Source organism: Notamacropus eugenii, chromosome 1 (assembly GCF_028372415.1).
Source record: "Notamacropus eugenii isolate mMacEug1 chromosome 1, mMacEug1.pri_v2, whole genome shotgun sequence".
NCBI classification, from domain to species: Eukaryota; Metazoa; Chordata; class Mammalia; order Diprotodontia; family Macropodidae; genus Notamacropus; species Notamacropus eugenii.
The window spans coordinates 181,638,747-181,654,401 of NC_092872.1; the positions used below are offsets into that span (position 1 = coordinate 181,638,747).

Genomic DNA, 15,655 nt, shown 5'->3' on the forward strand with positions numbered 1-15,655 from the left:
GTGTGTTTGTGTGTGTGTATGCAGCTTTGCTCAGTGGAAGGAACCCTGAATGTGTAGTCAGAGGACCAGAATCCAGATCTCCAGTTCTGTCCCTTACTTAAGTGGCCTCGGGTTCTTCATCTGTAAAACTGAGAGGGTTAGATATGACTTCTAAATTCTCTCCCAACCTTAGGATTAAAAATCGCTGGGTCTGTGGAGTAGTAGATGTGGGGTGTATGTTTTGAAGCTGTAAAATGTATGACAATGGGTTTTTCCATCTAAGTATAAAAGTGTATGTGTGTGTCTGTCTAGGTAAGTAGGATGTATGTATGTGAGGTTCGGTGAGAATGGGTAGGAATACTGATTCTCCTGTCTCCACTCATTCCCCTCTCCAATCTGTCATCTACACAGCTGCCAAACTGAACATCCATGAAGCATAGGTCTAGCAACCCATTCCCTAATGAAAAGGCTAGTGGCTCCCCATTGCCTCAAGGACAAGACATAAACTTTCCCATTCACAGTCTGGCTCTAAACTAACTTTCCCTATGGCATCCCCTGTCTAGAATGCTTTCCTTCCTCAATTCATTTAGCCTCTTGGCATATTGTTTCATCAAAGGCCCAGATAAAGTCTTTCCCCAGTTGACAGTATTCGAATGAGAATATTTATAGAGTACTAGCATAGTGCCTGGCACACAGTAAGTGCTTAATAATGCTTTTAAAAGGCACCAAACCTTCACTACCACTCTCATTTTTTTTTTAGCCTTTATATTTGGCATAGGGACTGGATCTGTAATTTTACTGACCTGGGGAGCTCTGAGGTGAAAAAACTCTACCAAGACTGGTAGACATCTTCTCCAGGGTCTATACTTCTATAGAATGGCTTGGATCACTGTGAGGGACCCAGGGTGATACTGCAAGTGTCAGAGGTGGGATTTAAATTTAGGTCTTTCTAGCTTCTAGGCCAGCTCTCTATCCATTTCCCACAATGCCTCTTTGTTCATATTTTACACTTATTTACCTTCATGCATGCTGCTTTTTTCAGAGAAGGAAAGTTCTTTAAAAAAAGATTTATTTTCATTTTTTGTTTTTATCTCCCCAGCAGTTTAGTACAGTGTTTGGCATGTACTAGGTGCTTAATAGATGTTTGTTGACTTGACTTGAGTATGTGAGTATAAGTAGTATGTGTGGGTGAGTGTCAGAGTGTTCCCATTCAGAGCTCACAGATTTCTGAGGGGATGAGTCATGGGTTGGGAGTCTCATTAAGATACAGCCAGCAGATAAGGCCTGGCTGCCTTCTAACTCACCTCCTGGAAGGCTTTGGGACTCATCATAAGCTCATGTCAGAGGGAGGTATCTTCCTCTAGCCCAGAACTGAAATGACTGTCAGAAGTAGTTCTGGAATGAGGGAAGCCTAGGAATTTAAGAGTGTCAGAGCCAAGAACAGAGGTAGGGATAGGTGGAGTGTATGTGGGTCCAGCTGCCAGAATCCTTTCCCCCTAGGGAATCAACTGAGGGAAAGGCAGTAAGGTCTGATAGAAAGTGTTCCTGGCCTAGGAGCTGGAAAACCTGGGTCCTAGTTCCAACTTCACCCCTAACTCACCTTGTGACCTTGAGAAAATAACTTCCCTCTTTGGGCTGCTCCAGTTTCCTCTTCTATGAAATGAGTTTAGATTAGTGACCATTTTTTGTGTTCATTACTTTGGAAGTCTGGTGAAACCTATGGACCTCTTCTAAGAAAAATAAAGTGTTCAATGAATAAAATAAAATACATTGAAGTAGGAATATGGAAATACAATTATCAAAATATTTTTGAAAAACCTCAACCTCATGAACCTTAGGATAAGAACCCCTGTTTAGGTGCTCCTTAAAACTACTTGCTTGATCTAGCATTTTATGGAGCATTGCGCCTAAGCCAGGCTTCCCTTAGCAGCATTTAAAGCTCTGTTTGGGCTTGAATAGTTAAAATTAAGACACAGTCTTTGGGTCATCCATACAGGTCCCAAAGCTGGTGGCTGTTTTCCTGGATTGCACTAAGGGGGAGGGAAGGAAAGTGATGTGTAGTGATAAAGAATTTGTTCTCATTAATACCACTCCCCTATAAAACATGGGGGGCAGGTGGGGTTCTTGGGATGACATGGCTCTTAGATAGAAAGAGGAAAGCAGGGAAGAGGGAGTAACCTAGAAACCTGAGCCTCTGGACTCTCAGCCCTATGGCCTAATCCCTTAGGATAATCTGGGGATGGGGAGACAGGGAGAGTTGACTAGGAATGCTCTGTGCCCAGTCCTTTCAGAGATCCTTCCTGAAGAGGGGCCCATGCTCCATGCCTGTCCCCTAAACCCAAGGCCCATTGCCCACAGGATTGGCTCATAAAGGAAGCAGGACCTTTGGTGATTACAGCGTTTAACTTGCCCACTCAACCAGAGAGGAAGAAACCTGCAAGACTAGCTTAATGTTGGAAGCAAACTGGACTATTTCTAACTGGAGGCAGGTTGGATTGTGGAATCGTGACTGGGTTCTTAGGTTGTCCTAAGATCTGGTGGGGCACAAAATATTTGTGGCAAATTTTTTTTGGGGGGAATGATGTTAATTATCATTGCCATGGACATGGAACTGGAGTATCACAGGAATGGGAAGAGGGAAACACAACTTTTCTGTCCTTATTCCCCAGCAGATCCCCTGGTTCATCCAGGCCAGGTTCCTCTCCATCCCCTGGGTTTAGCAGATGTATTATATCACCATCTTCATTCACACAGTGCCCCCACTGCTAGGATATGCTCCTTCCCTTCCCCCTCCCCCATGTCCTACTTATCTTTCTTCAAGGTCGATGCTGACTCTAATTCTCCTTCCTCTGAGCTTCTGCAGGGCTGTGTGTCTACCAATCATTTTGGGGTTTAATTATATGGGGACTGGTATGTTAACTGTTTCCTGAGTATGTCTCATCTGCCCAATTGGATTATAAACTCTATTACTTCAATTCAATTCAGCAGATAATAGTATATAGGTAATGTGGTAGACAGTGTCAGACTTGGAATCAGGATGATATGGTTTCAACTCTGTTTCAGACATATTAGCTGTATTATCCTGTGCAAGTCACTTAACCAGTTTCGCTTTCCCTATCCTTAAACTAGGGATAACAATAGTACCTGCCCCTTGTAGTAAGGATAACATAGGTAACATATACAAAGTACTTTGCAAATCTTAAAGCATTATAGAAATGTAACCCTTGTCCCAAACCAAAGCCCATTGGCACGGGCCTATCTCCTTACTGGTGGAGATGAAGGCCCTTCAAGGGCAGAGTTGGCAGAGACAGAGGGCTTCAGGTCTCAAGAGTCCTCCTTTGGGGACTGTTCAAGTAAGAGTTCTGTTTGGGGATACCTCAAGGAGCTTCAGGCTTCTAAGTTCGAGAAGGAAGATGGAAGAAGCCACCTCCACTACAGGTTTCCGAAGGAAAAGACTCTGGGAAGAACCCACATGAGAGGAGCTGACTGTCTCCACCATGTCACTGTTCCCAGCTTGCTACTGCAGAAACTTCAGGGAGCTTCTCTTGGCTGAGATCTAGGACTCATCCTCCTTCTTGAGCAGTTATCTCACTCCCAATGGGACAGTTCCTTCCCTTGGTATTGTCTGATACATATTCTCCTATATAGATCTCTCTGATTCAGATAAATAGATTTCTTGGCTAGTTGCTATGTATGTTCATTGTGGAACTGATAATAGATGAGAAAGGGGATGAGCCTTGAATATGGTACTTAGGGCTCTCTAAAAGTGATCAAAAGTTAGCTTGAATCCAATCAAGGCCAACAACATTCAAGTGAGCGGATATACTTCCAGTCTGTTGCCCTGTCTTTTTGAAGAGAGCAGAGTGGCCTTGACTCCTGACTTCCTGCTTCCCCACCTGGCAGGATGAAAGTTTCCCATAGAGAAGCGTGAGGAGAGGAGTGGTTAGAGATGTCTGTTCTGCCTCCCTCCTTACCACACACTGTGATGACAAGCTCCTGCCACTGCGCATTGGAGGCCTCCCTATACAAAGGAGGCTTCCTCTAATTCTGCTTCATCAGTATTAGCTATTGTAGTTGTATCCAGGGCACTAGGTTTGGTCCTGAGGGGACAAGAATAAAACAACATGAGGTCCTTGCCCTCAAGGAGCTTAAAATCTAGTAGCTGAGGGCAAGGAACACTTAGTCTCCTGGAAACACAAACTAAGCACAGTACTGGGAACACATACATCATAGGATTGTAATTTTAGGTCTGGGAGGGAACTTAGAGACCGACTAGACCAATCCCCTCATTTTACAGATAAGGAAACTTGAGGGTCAAACAATTGAAATGCCTCCCCCAAAGTTATACAAGCCCTAAGTGACAGGGAAAGGATTTGAACCCAAATCCTCTTACTCCCAATACAAGATCTTCAGGGACAGACTTGCTGAGCTAGATTTTGGGTAGAATATTGTTACAGAACTGGGTTATTTGGTACTCACAGAACAGACTATGCATGGGGGCTCCAGCCAGGTCCCTTCCTCCTTTGGCTGCTTGGTTACCTCCATAATGAGAATAAGTAGCTCTGAAGGGATTGATGCAATAGTCAGTGGGCAAGGCCTTGAATCTTGGGAAGAAGTTTCTGGAAGAAACTGTCTCCTCAATCTCCCAAGGTGATATATGGATAGCTTGGGTTTTCTGAGTATCAGGACACAAGTAGACAGATGCCCTGTATGTTCATACATCATGTCTTGGGTATAGCCATCCATCTGTCAAATAGTTCACAAAGAGAAAGTATAGGAAAGGAGAGTAATTAGCATGAATGAATCCAATCCAAGAACTTCTGATGCCATCTCGAACAGCCATGGACTGTTCACCTCTGGAGACTCTATCTAGCTTGATGGCCAACTAGCTTGGATCCTTGGTTTCTTTCTCTGGCCCAGTTTACTTCCTTTTCATCTTGAGAGGATGCTCCCATATGCAGTGGGTTAATAGTGACAACTCAAAGAACTCTGGCTTCTGCAAGAATGGGATCTTGCAAGTGGTCCTGGTTACCAGGAATCTCACAGATACTGTTAACAAGAATGTGCAGGTAGTAAATTATTACACTGCTTAGAGGTGAAAAGCAGACATACTGAATCATCCTTCAAGTATTCAGGGCCACCTCCCTGTATTCCCAACATGTAGTCCCTTGTCCTATATAGAGTACGTAGGCACTTAGTAAAAGTTTATTATTTCATTGCTACAGGGTCTCAGGCCCTAGTCTCCAGGTTGAATGAATTCTTAACTTCTTAGTATATTCTCAAAAATAGCATCTGGACCCTGAAGGGTTTCTCTGTGCTTTCCCCCCACCCTCTCCCTGTCCCCAGCTACAATATTATGTTTAGCTTCCTCACTTTGGACACTATCAGTGAAATTATTCCTTCCCTCCCTCTTTCCTCTCTTTCTTTCCCTTCCCTTTCTTATCTTCCCTTTCCTCTCATTTAGACTAACAGCTTCCTTAATATAGTTAAATTCATCCCCTTTTCTCCTTCCCCTCCTTTCTCTTCCCTTCCCAAAATTCACTTAAAGAGTACAAGATCGATGTTATTGGGGGATATAAAAATAAATAAGACGTCCTCTCTGCCCTATAATCTAATGGGGAAAAGGGTGTGTGTATGGATAGAACATGCACAGAAAGTAGTACACAGGCATATCCACATAAAGTTAACTCCAAATGAAGAATTTCTCAAATGCCATTGAGTATGTAGAGTAGACTGAGTATGGATATGAGAACCAGACCTTATCATAAAGCTGTATAACCCTCCTGTAACATCATTCAAATGATCCCCTGCTTATAATATTGCTCCTATGGAAATAACTCATCCCCTCTAACTACATAGTTCACCTGAAATAGCCTATGAGAATTCAAAGCCAATGAGCAGCGCTAGATGAAGCTGGCCTGTATTATAGCAAAAAAAAAAAAAAATTGAATCAATATAGAGGAATGGCACAAGGTAATATAAATTCTTTATGACTGAAGTGTAGGGGGATCAGGGAAGGTTTCCGGGAGCTGACATTTGATATAGGTCTTGTGTCATGAGTAGGGTTTCTACAGAGATGAAAGGGAATTGTGTGGGCAAAGATGTTAGGATCTGAAAGCATAGATCATGATGAGGGAATGGCAAGTAGTCTGCTTTGGCTGGAGCACACAGTACGTGTGGGGGGGGGGGGTAGTAAGTACAGTAAGGGTTGAAGTGCGAGACAAGGCTAGAAAGGTCTCCTGAAGAAAAAAAATTGTAGAAGATCTTGAAAAGCAATGAGTTTGGACTCCTGAAATAAGCAGTTTTCAGACCTTCTGGTTTCAGCTTCCCTTTACATTCTTAAAAATTACTGAGGACCACCTCCCCCAGAAGATTTTTTTTTTAATGCTGGTAACTGTTTAACAATCAATTCCAGCCTACCCCCCCCACACCTTTCCATGTACATGATATACTTTTAAGCTTAATTTTAATTATTAATATTTTCTGTATCACTTTATTAAGTCTAGACAATCATCAAAACAATAAATCAAACCCTAATTTGTATCATTTACCAAATTCTGAGGTATAAATGATTACACTGAAAATGTAACAGTTGGCTCTTCTGAGATGGTTTGAGCTGGCTCCAGCACACCCCTGGTTATATCTGTGTGATATTTATTGTATTAGAAATGAACACATTTTAGCATTACTATGGAAATAGTTTTGAGCTTGTGGATCCCCTGAAAAGGTCTTCACATTGCTACTAGAGGCAATGAGTAGCCATTGAAGGACTTCATTTAGGAGTATGTGTGGGTAGGTGGAGGGATGGGTGGAGGAGAGAGAGTCATTGATTTGCCACTCTTGGATAAAACATGACATGTTTCTTGGATTGGAAAATACAATTTCAATCAAACTCCAAACCATATTTCCAGATTTGTTTCATATTACTCCCCCTCATGTGAACTCTATAGCATATCCAGGCAAACTGGACTACTTGCTCTCCTCTACCTCTTGCCTTGGTGACTTTCCTCAGGCTGTTCCAAGGCATCTTCTGTTCCTTTACTCCTATCTTTTGGAATCCCTGCCCTTATTCAAGGCTTAGCCTAAATGTCATGAGACCTTTCCTAATCTCTTACACTTCTCCCCACCAAATTACTTTATATACTTTAAATTGCTATGTAAAATTTTGCACAATTTTACATGAACATTTTACATAAAATTTACATATTTTTACATAAGCCGTATATATGTCATTCTCTCCAAGTAGAATATCAACTCCTTGGAATGGTTTTCATTTTTGTCATTGTATTTTTAGCACCTAACAGTGCTTGGCACAAAGTAAATGCTTAATAAATGCTTGTTGCTTTGAATTGAATCGAAAGATGAGAATGAGGGCACAACTTTATCTCATCTGAGTACCCCAAAATAAATAAGAGGGATTTGGGGAAAAAAACTGTAAGCAGGAAGAACTTCATGCCAGGAACTCCTCAAAAACAGGCATCCACAGATGAAAAGACATTGGCATCTGCTCACCCAATTGCATCCAGGAGAGAGTGGGCATTTAGAAGCAGAATCACTGAAAATCCGACTATCTTCAATGAGTATTCTGTGACAAAAGACATCCTTTGCATATATATCTGTATATATGTAAGCATGGGTGTCTGAATACATAGTATATACATGTATGTGTCACATGCATACACACCCAACCTTGGTTGGTAACAGTTTCTAAGATACTGAAAGCCTTAATGTCTGAAAGAAAACCAAGAATCAGACAAGTTGCTCCTTATTATTCTTGAGATCCTTGTTACAGCTATGCCTCAGTTGTCCCTGCTGCTCCCTCCACCCCCATTTGCCTGCACAAAGACCTCTGTCTTCCTGGCCCTTGACACTAGCTCCTTGTCCTCAGCAAATAGAAGGCTCTCATCTGCTCTTTTCCCCATTTTTCCTCCTGGCTCCTCTTCCTCTTAGCCAAGAACTCCACAATCTCCAGCCCTAGACAAAGGGAAACTTTCTCTTCTCTATTATTATCTCCTCCCACTTTACATCTACCTACCTACCATTCCATTTAACAGCTCCCCATTTCTCCGTGCCCCTTGTCCATCCTTCATATTATTCCCTATCTCCTCCATATTACCATTCCCATCTCTGTAGCCCCATCTCATATCCTTTCTTCATACCTAATCGTTACATCTCCTTATGGATCTACTTCATCTCCCAATTCCCCATCTCTCTATACCCAGCTCTACACTTTCATTTCCTTCTAAGATCAAAGATTTAGAAGCCACCTTAAAGGCCGTTTAGTCCAAGTGTGTTATGGATCAGAAAACCTGCCAAAGAGGTTAAGTGGCTGTGTTCATAACACAGTTAGTAAGTTTCAGAGATCAGATCTGAACCCAGGTCTTCTTGACTCCATGTCCAGTACTGGATCCACTTTACCACTGCTTCCATCTTCTACATCTTTTGTCTTCATTCCCATCTCTTCATTGTCCACATCTCATCCCATTTTCCCCATCTCCCATCTCTCCAGCTCCATGTCGTATACATGACCCTGACAGCCTTGCTCCTCGCCGGCGTCATACCCAAAGGTCCATTCCTGCCTTATTTTCCACTGTCCTTAGGCCCACTGCCCCAAAAGTCGTTCCCGCGAGAAAGAAGCTGTCTTATCTCTTTTCCAGGAGGGGGCCTAGTCAGCCCTGTGCCCTTGACCACGCACCGCCAGAGTCGCCAGGGCTGAAGGGCAGGTAGTGTCTCCCCTGCACTCAGCGCTGCAACGGTGCCACATCTGGCCGAACGTTGGACCACTTGTCGCTAAGTAGCTCATTCACCGGCGCAGCTGTCACCATAACAACGCGAGTGAGGGAACTGGGGGCCCGGGGTGGGGGTGGGGGTGGAGAAGGGAGGAAGGAAGGAGGGAAGAAAGGAGGGAAGGAGGGAAGAAAGGAGGGAAGGAGGGCGGCGGCTGGCAGGGGGGAGAAGATCTGACTCGGGAGTGACCAACAGCCCCAGCCCCGCCCCGAGGACCCCCTAAGGCTCAACACCAGCCGCCCCCACTCCACGCAGACCCTGTGGCTGGAGGGGGTCAAGGTAGACACAGCAGAAGCGAGCCGGGAGGGTGGAAATCATGGCCCGAGAGTGGCAGAGAAGGGACGGTGGCGAAGCTGAGCACCCCAGGCGAGGCCGGCGGCCCTAGACTATGGAAGGGGGAGCGTGCCCGAGTCGCCGCGCCGCGCAGCCGGAGCAGGAGCCCAAGCAGGAGCACGAGCAAAAGCTGGGGCAGGACCAAGGGCAGACACAGGAGCAGGAGCAGAAGAAGGCGGGGGGCTCTGCCGGGCCCGGCCCAGGGACCCCCAGAGCCAGCTAGGCGGCCACCGAGAAGCCCAAGCCCTTGACCACTAGCTGCCCGGCCCAGCCCTGGGGAATGGGAGGTGGCTAGACTATCCGAGCGTGGAGAACTGGAGCGGAGCGGGCGCTGTCCCAGGGGCAGTCCCGCTTCATCTGGACAGAGAAGCGCCTGAGCAGGAGGCAGGCAGCGAAGGACAGCGGTCTGGGAGCCAGCGCAGTCCGCCGGCGGCGCAGCGCAGCGCAGCCCCCTCCCTCCGCGGGCGCGCACCCTCGTTCACACGGACACGGACACGGACACGGACACGGGCACTCTCCCTCACACACGCACACGCGCCGAGCCCCAGCTCCTTCCTTTCGGCTGCGCCTGCTCCCCGGTTAGAACACCGTCGTTAACCCTCCGGTTTTGGATGTCATGGGGAACAGCTTCTCCAGTATTCCCGCCCTGCCCAGGGGCAGCCCCAACAGGGGCCCCCGCGTCCATCGCCAGCACCTGCAAGGTAAGGCAGAGCCATGGCCGGGAGGTGGGGGCACTGTGCACTGGGGACGAGGCGAAGCTCCGGGAGGGAGGGAAGAGGGGCTATGGGCATCGCTGGGGTCCGGGCACAGCTGGGGGCGGGGAGCGGAAGGGGCAGGGGCTCATTGCTGAGGTCTGGGCACGGCTTGGGAAGGGAAGGAGAAGGGAAATAGTCTACTAGGGATGGAAGGCGGTGGAGAGAAAGCTGCCACCTGTTGTACCACTTGAAGAAGAGGCTTTTCTCTTAGAACTGAGCTTCTGCTCCTGGAATGCACTGAAGGGCCCGAGGTGGTAGATCCCAGTGGCCCATCTCTCTGCATCTTTCTAATTCTGGTATCGGGCATGTTATCTGCAGAACAGAGAGAATAATGGGCCGGCACTTAAATCATCTCTGTATTATCCGTGTAGTCTAAACTGCCCTTCTCATGAGCCCTACTCATATCTCCATCCCTGTGCAATTGCTAACAACAATTCCTCTGGAATGGAACCTACAGCCTAGAGCCCACACGTAGTCCTCTAGGTCCTCAAGTGTGACCCCTTGAATTTACAGAACAAATCCCTTTAATAAAAGGATTTGTTCTATAAAACTTGGACTCAGTCAAAGGGCTGCACTTGAGGACCTAGAGGGCCACATGTGGCCTCCAGGCTGTAGGTTCCCCACCCCTGGTAGACCTTCCTTGGATTAGGGTTAAAGATCAGACCTCTGAACCTCCTAAACAGCCAGTTTCCCTGTACTTCCACTAGGTCAAGAAGGTTTCTTGTTCATCCAGAGATGAACAAGTCCAGTCCAGATTCAGCCAGGTTTTGGAAGCTGGAACTTTCAAAGGAAAAAGATTTTTCTCTCCCTCCTGAAATGTCACTTCCACCTCCCCACCAGCTCAGGATCCTGTTTCTGGTGGCCCCTGAGTTGGACCCAAGTATAGATGGAAGGAGATATGGCCAGTTAGACAATCCGTGTGAGAAAGATCTGGGAGTTTTAGTGGATTGCAAGCTCAATATATTAACAGTGAGTCATGGCAGCCAAAAAGCTAATGCTGCATTAAGTTATGCTCTGCCCTGCTCAGGCCCCATCTGAAATACTTTGTTCAATCCTGGGCCCCACATTTTAAGAAATTCATAGAGAAGCTGATGAGTGTCAAGAAAAGCATGACCAGGATGTTAAAAGAGACTGTAAAGTGAGCATCAGTGGGAAGAACCAAGAATGTTTAGCCTGTTGAAAAGAAATTTAGAGGAGGCATAATCGCTGCCTTCAGTACTTGAAGGGCTGTCATGTTCTGATGCAGAGGCAGGTCTCTGCTCCGTGTCAGGAAAAACCTCTTCAAAACTGGAGTTGTCCAAAACCGGAATGAGCTGCCTCAAGAGGTGGAGAGTTTCCTCTGATTAGAAGCCTTAGCCAGTAACCATTCAGTGGGGTCGCTGGAGAAGGGCCCCTTGTTCAGGTCTGGGTTCCACTCCATGCCTGGAGGTCTGCTCCTGCTCTAAGTCTCTCCTTCTGACCTTGTGAAGAAACCTGGACTTTCCCAGTTCCCTGTGAGGAGCTCTTATGGACTCCACCTTGAAGCAATGTATTTATTTAAATCCTCTGGAACCTGTTTGTTTTTCTGGTCTGTGCCATCTGGGAAGGAGTTCCATAAATACTTTCCCTACAGCACACAAGTGGGACAGCTTTTATTTGCCCCTTGCAAGTTTCTGGGTGGTATCTGACTCCTAGTCCTAGGATTCTGAGAGTGGGTGATCAAGTGCCTGCTTATCTGTCTGCTGCCCTCTTCCCGATGTCAACAGTGATAGTAACCTATATATATGTATATATATATACATATACAGACATATATGCATATATGTCAGTTAAATACATATATATGCATATATGCGGTGTGATGTTAAATCATTTTCAGTCCTCTCTGACTCTTTGTGACCCCATTTGGGGTTTTCTTGGCAAAGATTACTGGAGTGGTTTGCCATTTCTTGGTCTAACTCATTTTATAGATGAAGAAACTGAGACAAACAGGGCTGAGTGACTTGCCTAGCTACATGTACACATAGGGCCGCTAGGTGTCACAAAATGGACAGAGTGCTGGAGTCTAGAGGACCTGAGTTCAAATTCAGACTCAGATACTGACTAGTTGTTCACCTGCATCTGCTCTAGTCTCAAAATGATCAATACCTTTCATTCCCAGGAAAAACAAGTGAGTCATGTACCAGTCTCAGTGGCCAAGGAGGGTATAGGGACAAAGGGAACAACTACTTTGGAAGAAAAATTCCAGCTACAATTGAATCCCATGGCATTGGAATTTACTTGGACCACAGATAAAGAATCAATGAACCTGTGTTTCAGCTGTAACAAGATTCCCCAGCTACTTTCTTGCCTTCAGGGGATTGAGATTTCTGAGACACGGTACTCGGCCCATGGGAGAGTTGGAGAGAGGAGATACCTTCATATAAAGATAACTAACAGTATCAAGGAGTGTGGCTCAGCACCCAAAGAGTGTTCCAGATAGTAACTGTAGGATCACTGATGCTTAGAGTGGTCAAGAAGGCTTTTTGAAAAAATTGGGGGTTGAGGAGAGGAGAAGGGATTCTAGGAGGAAGAAACTGCATAGATCCAGAGACAAGATTTTACATGGCATAGAATCAAGGCATCTGGAGTGGGAAGGGACCTCATTGGTCATCTAGTCCAATTCTTCACATTTTATAGATGAGAAAACTGAAGCCCAAAGAGGTGGTGACATCCAAAATCCCACAGATAGTAAATGGTGGAGGCAGGATTTCTCTGACACTGATTCAGATGATAATGGTCCTCTGGTGCTAATTCCGAAGCTCTTTTCGTTGCATCATGTATATTTGATGATAGTGAGAAGACTGGTCTGGATGTAGTTAAGGGTCCATGGCAGTTGAGAAATGAACCCAGAAAGCAGTGTGATCTTCTGGATTTATTAAGCAGAGGACCTGGGTTTGAATTTAATGTATGATCTTGGGCAAATCACTTCCTGCTTTCTGAGTTTCAGTTTCCCAATATGCACAATGAAAGTTTTGAACTTGATCTCTAAGGTTCATTCCTGCTTTTAATCCTAAAATCTATCAAAGGTATTTTGGGGCTAGATAATGGAGGGCTTTGAATTCCAGGGTGGGAAACTTAGACTTTATTTTGTAGTCAGTCTGTGTGATGCCCTGGAGTTTCACATGGCATGAAGGTTTTTTTTTCTCCCCCAAAATTATTTCTTTATTTTTAACATTCTATTTTAAAAATTTGAATTCCAATTTTTCTCTCTCCCTTTCACTCTTCCCCCACACATTGAGCAGACAAGCAGTATGATATCAGTTAAACATGTAAAATTATGCAAAACATTTCCATATTAGCCATGTTGTTAAAAAAAAAAGCAAGACAAATAAAGTTTAAAAATATACTTCAATGAACATTCAGGGTTCATCGATTCTTTCTCTGGAAATGGACAACATTTTTCATCATGAATCCTCTGGAATTGTCTTGGATCATTATATTGCTGAGAATATAATCACAGGTGATCATCATTGCAGTATTGTAACTGACTACGTACAATGATCTCTTAGGTCTGCTCACTTCACTTTGCATCAGTTTATTTAAGTCTTCCCATGTTTTTCTGAAACCATCATCCTTGTCATTTTTTTTATAGCACCATAATATATCTATCACAATCATATGCCAAAACTTCTTCAGCCATTCCCCAATTGATGGGCATCCCCTCAATTTCCAATTCTTTGCCACCACAAAAAGAGCTATTATAGACATTTTTGATATATGGCTCATTTTCTTTTTTCTTTGAGCTCTTTGGGATATAGACCTAATAGTGGCATTGCTGGGTCAAAGGGTATGTACAGTTTTATAGCCTGTTGGGTATAGTTCCAAATTGTTCTCCAGAATAATCAGACTGCTTCACAACTTCACCAAGAGTGCATTCCTGTCCCAACTTTTCCACATCCCTTCTAACATTTGTCATTTGCCTTTCTATCACAATAACAATCTGATAGGCATAAGATGATACCTCAAGAGTTGTTTTAATTTGCATTTTTCTAATCAATAGTGATTTAAAGCATTTTTCATATGACTGTAGAGAGCTTTGATTACCTTTTCTGAAAACTGGGCAGGCAGGTTTCTTGAGGCTTAGAGGCCTCTGTTTTGGTCCTGATTTTTTCCTATTTTCTTCACAGGCCAGAGACTGTGAACTGGACAATTGCTGCTACTTCTAAATTCCTCATAACCTCCTGAACTTTTCCGTATCCTCAATGCTCCTCTGATGATTTCTACTTTGCAAAATTATTCGCATCTGTTATTTCAGGATGCAGAAGTGAAGTCTGGGTTTTTATAGGGAAAGTATTCCATCCTACCACCCCTGGATGGCTGGCATCTAATTTTATAATGATCATAGAATAATGGCCATTGTCATTTGTACAGTGCTTAATAGTTTTTGAGGTATAGGGAATCTCTAGGTGAAGATACTCCTTCTGCCAGTTCAAGTCAACACTTTTTCAGCATCTTCTAGTCTTAGAACACTGACAGGCTAAGTTATCACACCACCAACTGTCATGGGCAGTGCTTGAGCCCAGGTCTTCCCGGCTTTAAGGCCAACTCGCTAGTCACATGCTTGTCTCTCTATACTTTACCAGCCATGTTCATATTCACTCTCCTTTGGTCCCTCACAAGAGTCTTGAGGGAAACAGAGCATATATTGTGATCCCATTTTAATGAATGAGGAAAGCAAGTCCTAGAAGCAGGATCAAGAATCTAAGGCTCTTGATTCTTTGATCAAGTGCATTGTATTGCCGATAATGGTAGTAAGATGACTGATTGATACCTGGTCTGAGACAAGACAACCTTGCCTCTCCTGTCCTCACAAGACCCTTTTCCTGCCATCATTCAAACCAGGGATTGTTCTGTACAGAAGGGAAATGTGCTGCCTGGGGTGGCCCTGGACTCTGACTTGGTAATGATTCATCAAGGCCTGTGTTCTGCCAAGTATGGAAGGGGCACAGATACCTTTCTCCAGCCCTTCATCCCCAAGACCACTGGGGCTGAATATCACAAGGTTTTCTTTTCTCTTTGTCCCATGCTATTTCAAGGAATTAAATTCACTCACTGTTTAGAATTGGGCTCATATGTGGACAGTGAGGTCATAAGATGGACACTTTTACTTGATATAGTGGGAAGAACACACTGGCTCTGGAGTTGGAGGATCTGAGTTCAAGTTCTGCCTGTGTCACTACCTGTGTGACCTTGGGCAAGTCTCTTAACCTCGATGGGCCTCAGTTTTCTTGTCTGTAAGTTAAGGATTTAACTAGATGATCTCAAGTTCTTTCTCACACTAGAACTATGATTCTGTTTCTCTGATTCAGAAAATCTTCTGTGGAAGAGCTGGGACCATGGGGTACATGCAGGGCCAGGAAGGGAAGAGAGCAGGACAAGATCTAGGAGGTGGCAATCCATTCTTGTCTCCACCATGACCTGTTTTAGAGCTCCAACTCTCGCCCTGCCCTGCTCAGGGAAACTGTTCACTTTTTTGCTTGATTTGCAGTGACTGGTCATATGTCAGACTATGCTTTAGAAATCTATGACAACCTCCCCCGCTTCTTTCTCCCAATTACTCCCCCCAACTCTCCTTTGCCGAATTCTCTTGCAATAGCTATTTAGATGGAGGAAGCCTGGGTACTTTCTGTTCCTCTGTTCTCCAGAGCTGAGATGTAGGTGAAGGAGGGAAAGGGGGCTGGCTGTCTATCGACACAACCTAGCAGTCTTCCCTTTCCCTCTTCCAGCCTGGCACTTTTTGGTGATCCCCAGATCCCACCTGGGCACTTTCATTTAATTCA

At 44.8% G+C, this 15,655-nt stretch overlaps 1 protein-coding gene across 2 annotated transcripts in view; it reads left to right on the plus strand.

Moving 5' to 3' along the window:
* Nucleotides 1–7,905: 7,905 nt before the first annotated feature.
* NEURL1 (neuralized E3 ubiquitin protein ligase 1) overlaps nt 7,906–15,655 on the plus strand; it is a 98,168-nt gene continuing 90,418 nt past the window's right edge. The window contains exon 1 of one of the 2 annotated variants that reach the window (XM_072621453.1): nt 7,906–9,800. In XM_072621453.1, coding sequence (XP_072477554.1) covers nt 9,716–9,800 — 85 coding nt within the window. In that variant the 5' untranslated portion in view covers nt 7,906–9,715. The remainder of the gene's footprint in view (nt 9,801–15,655) is intronic. The other variant, XM_072621452.1, reaches the window with a different exon arrangement.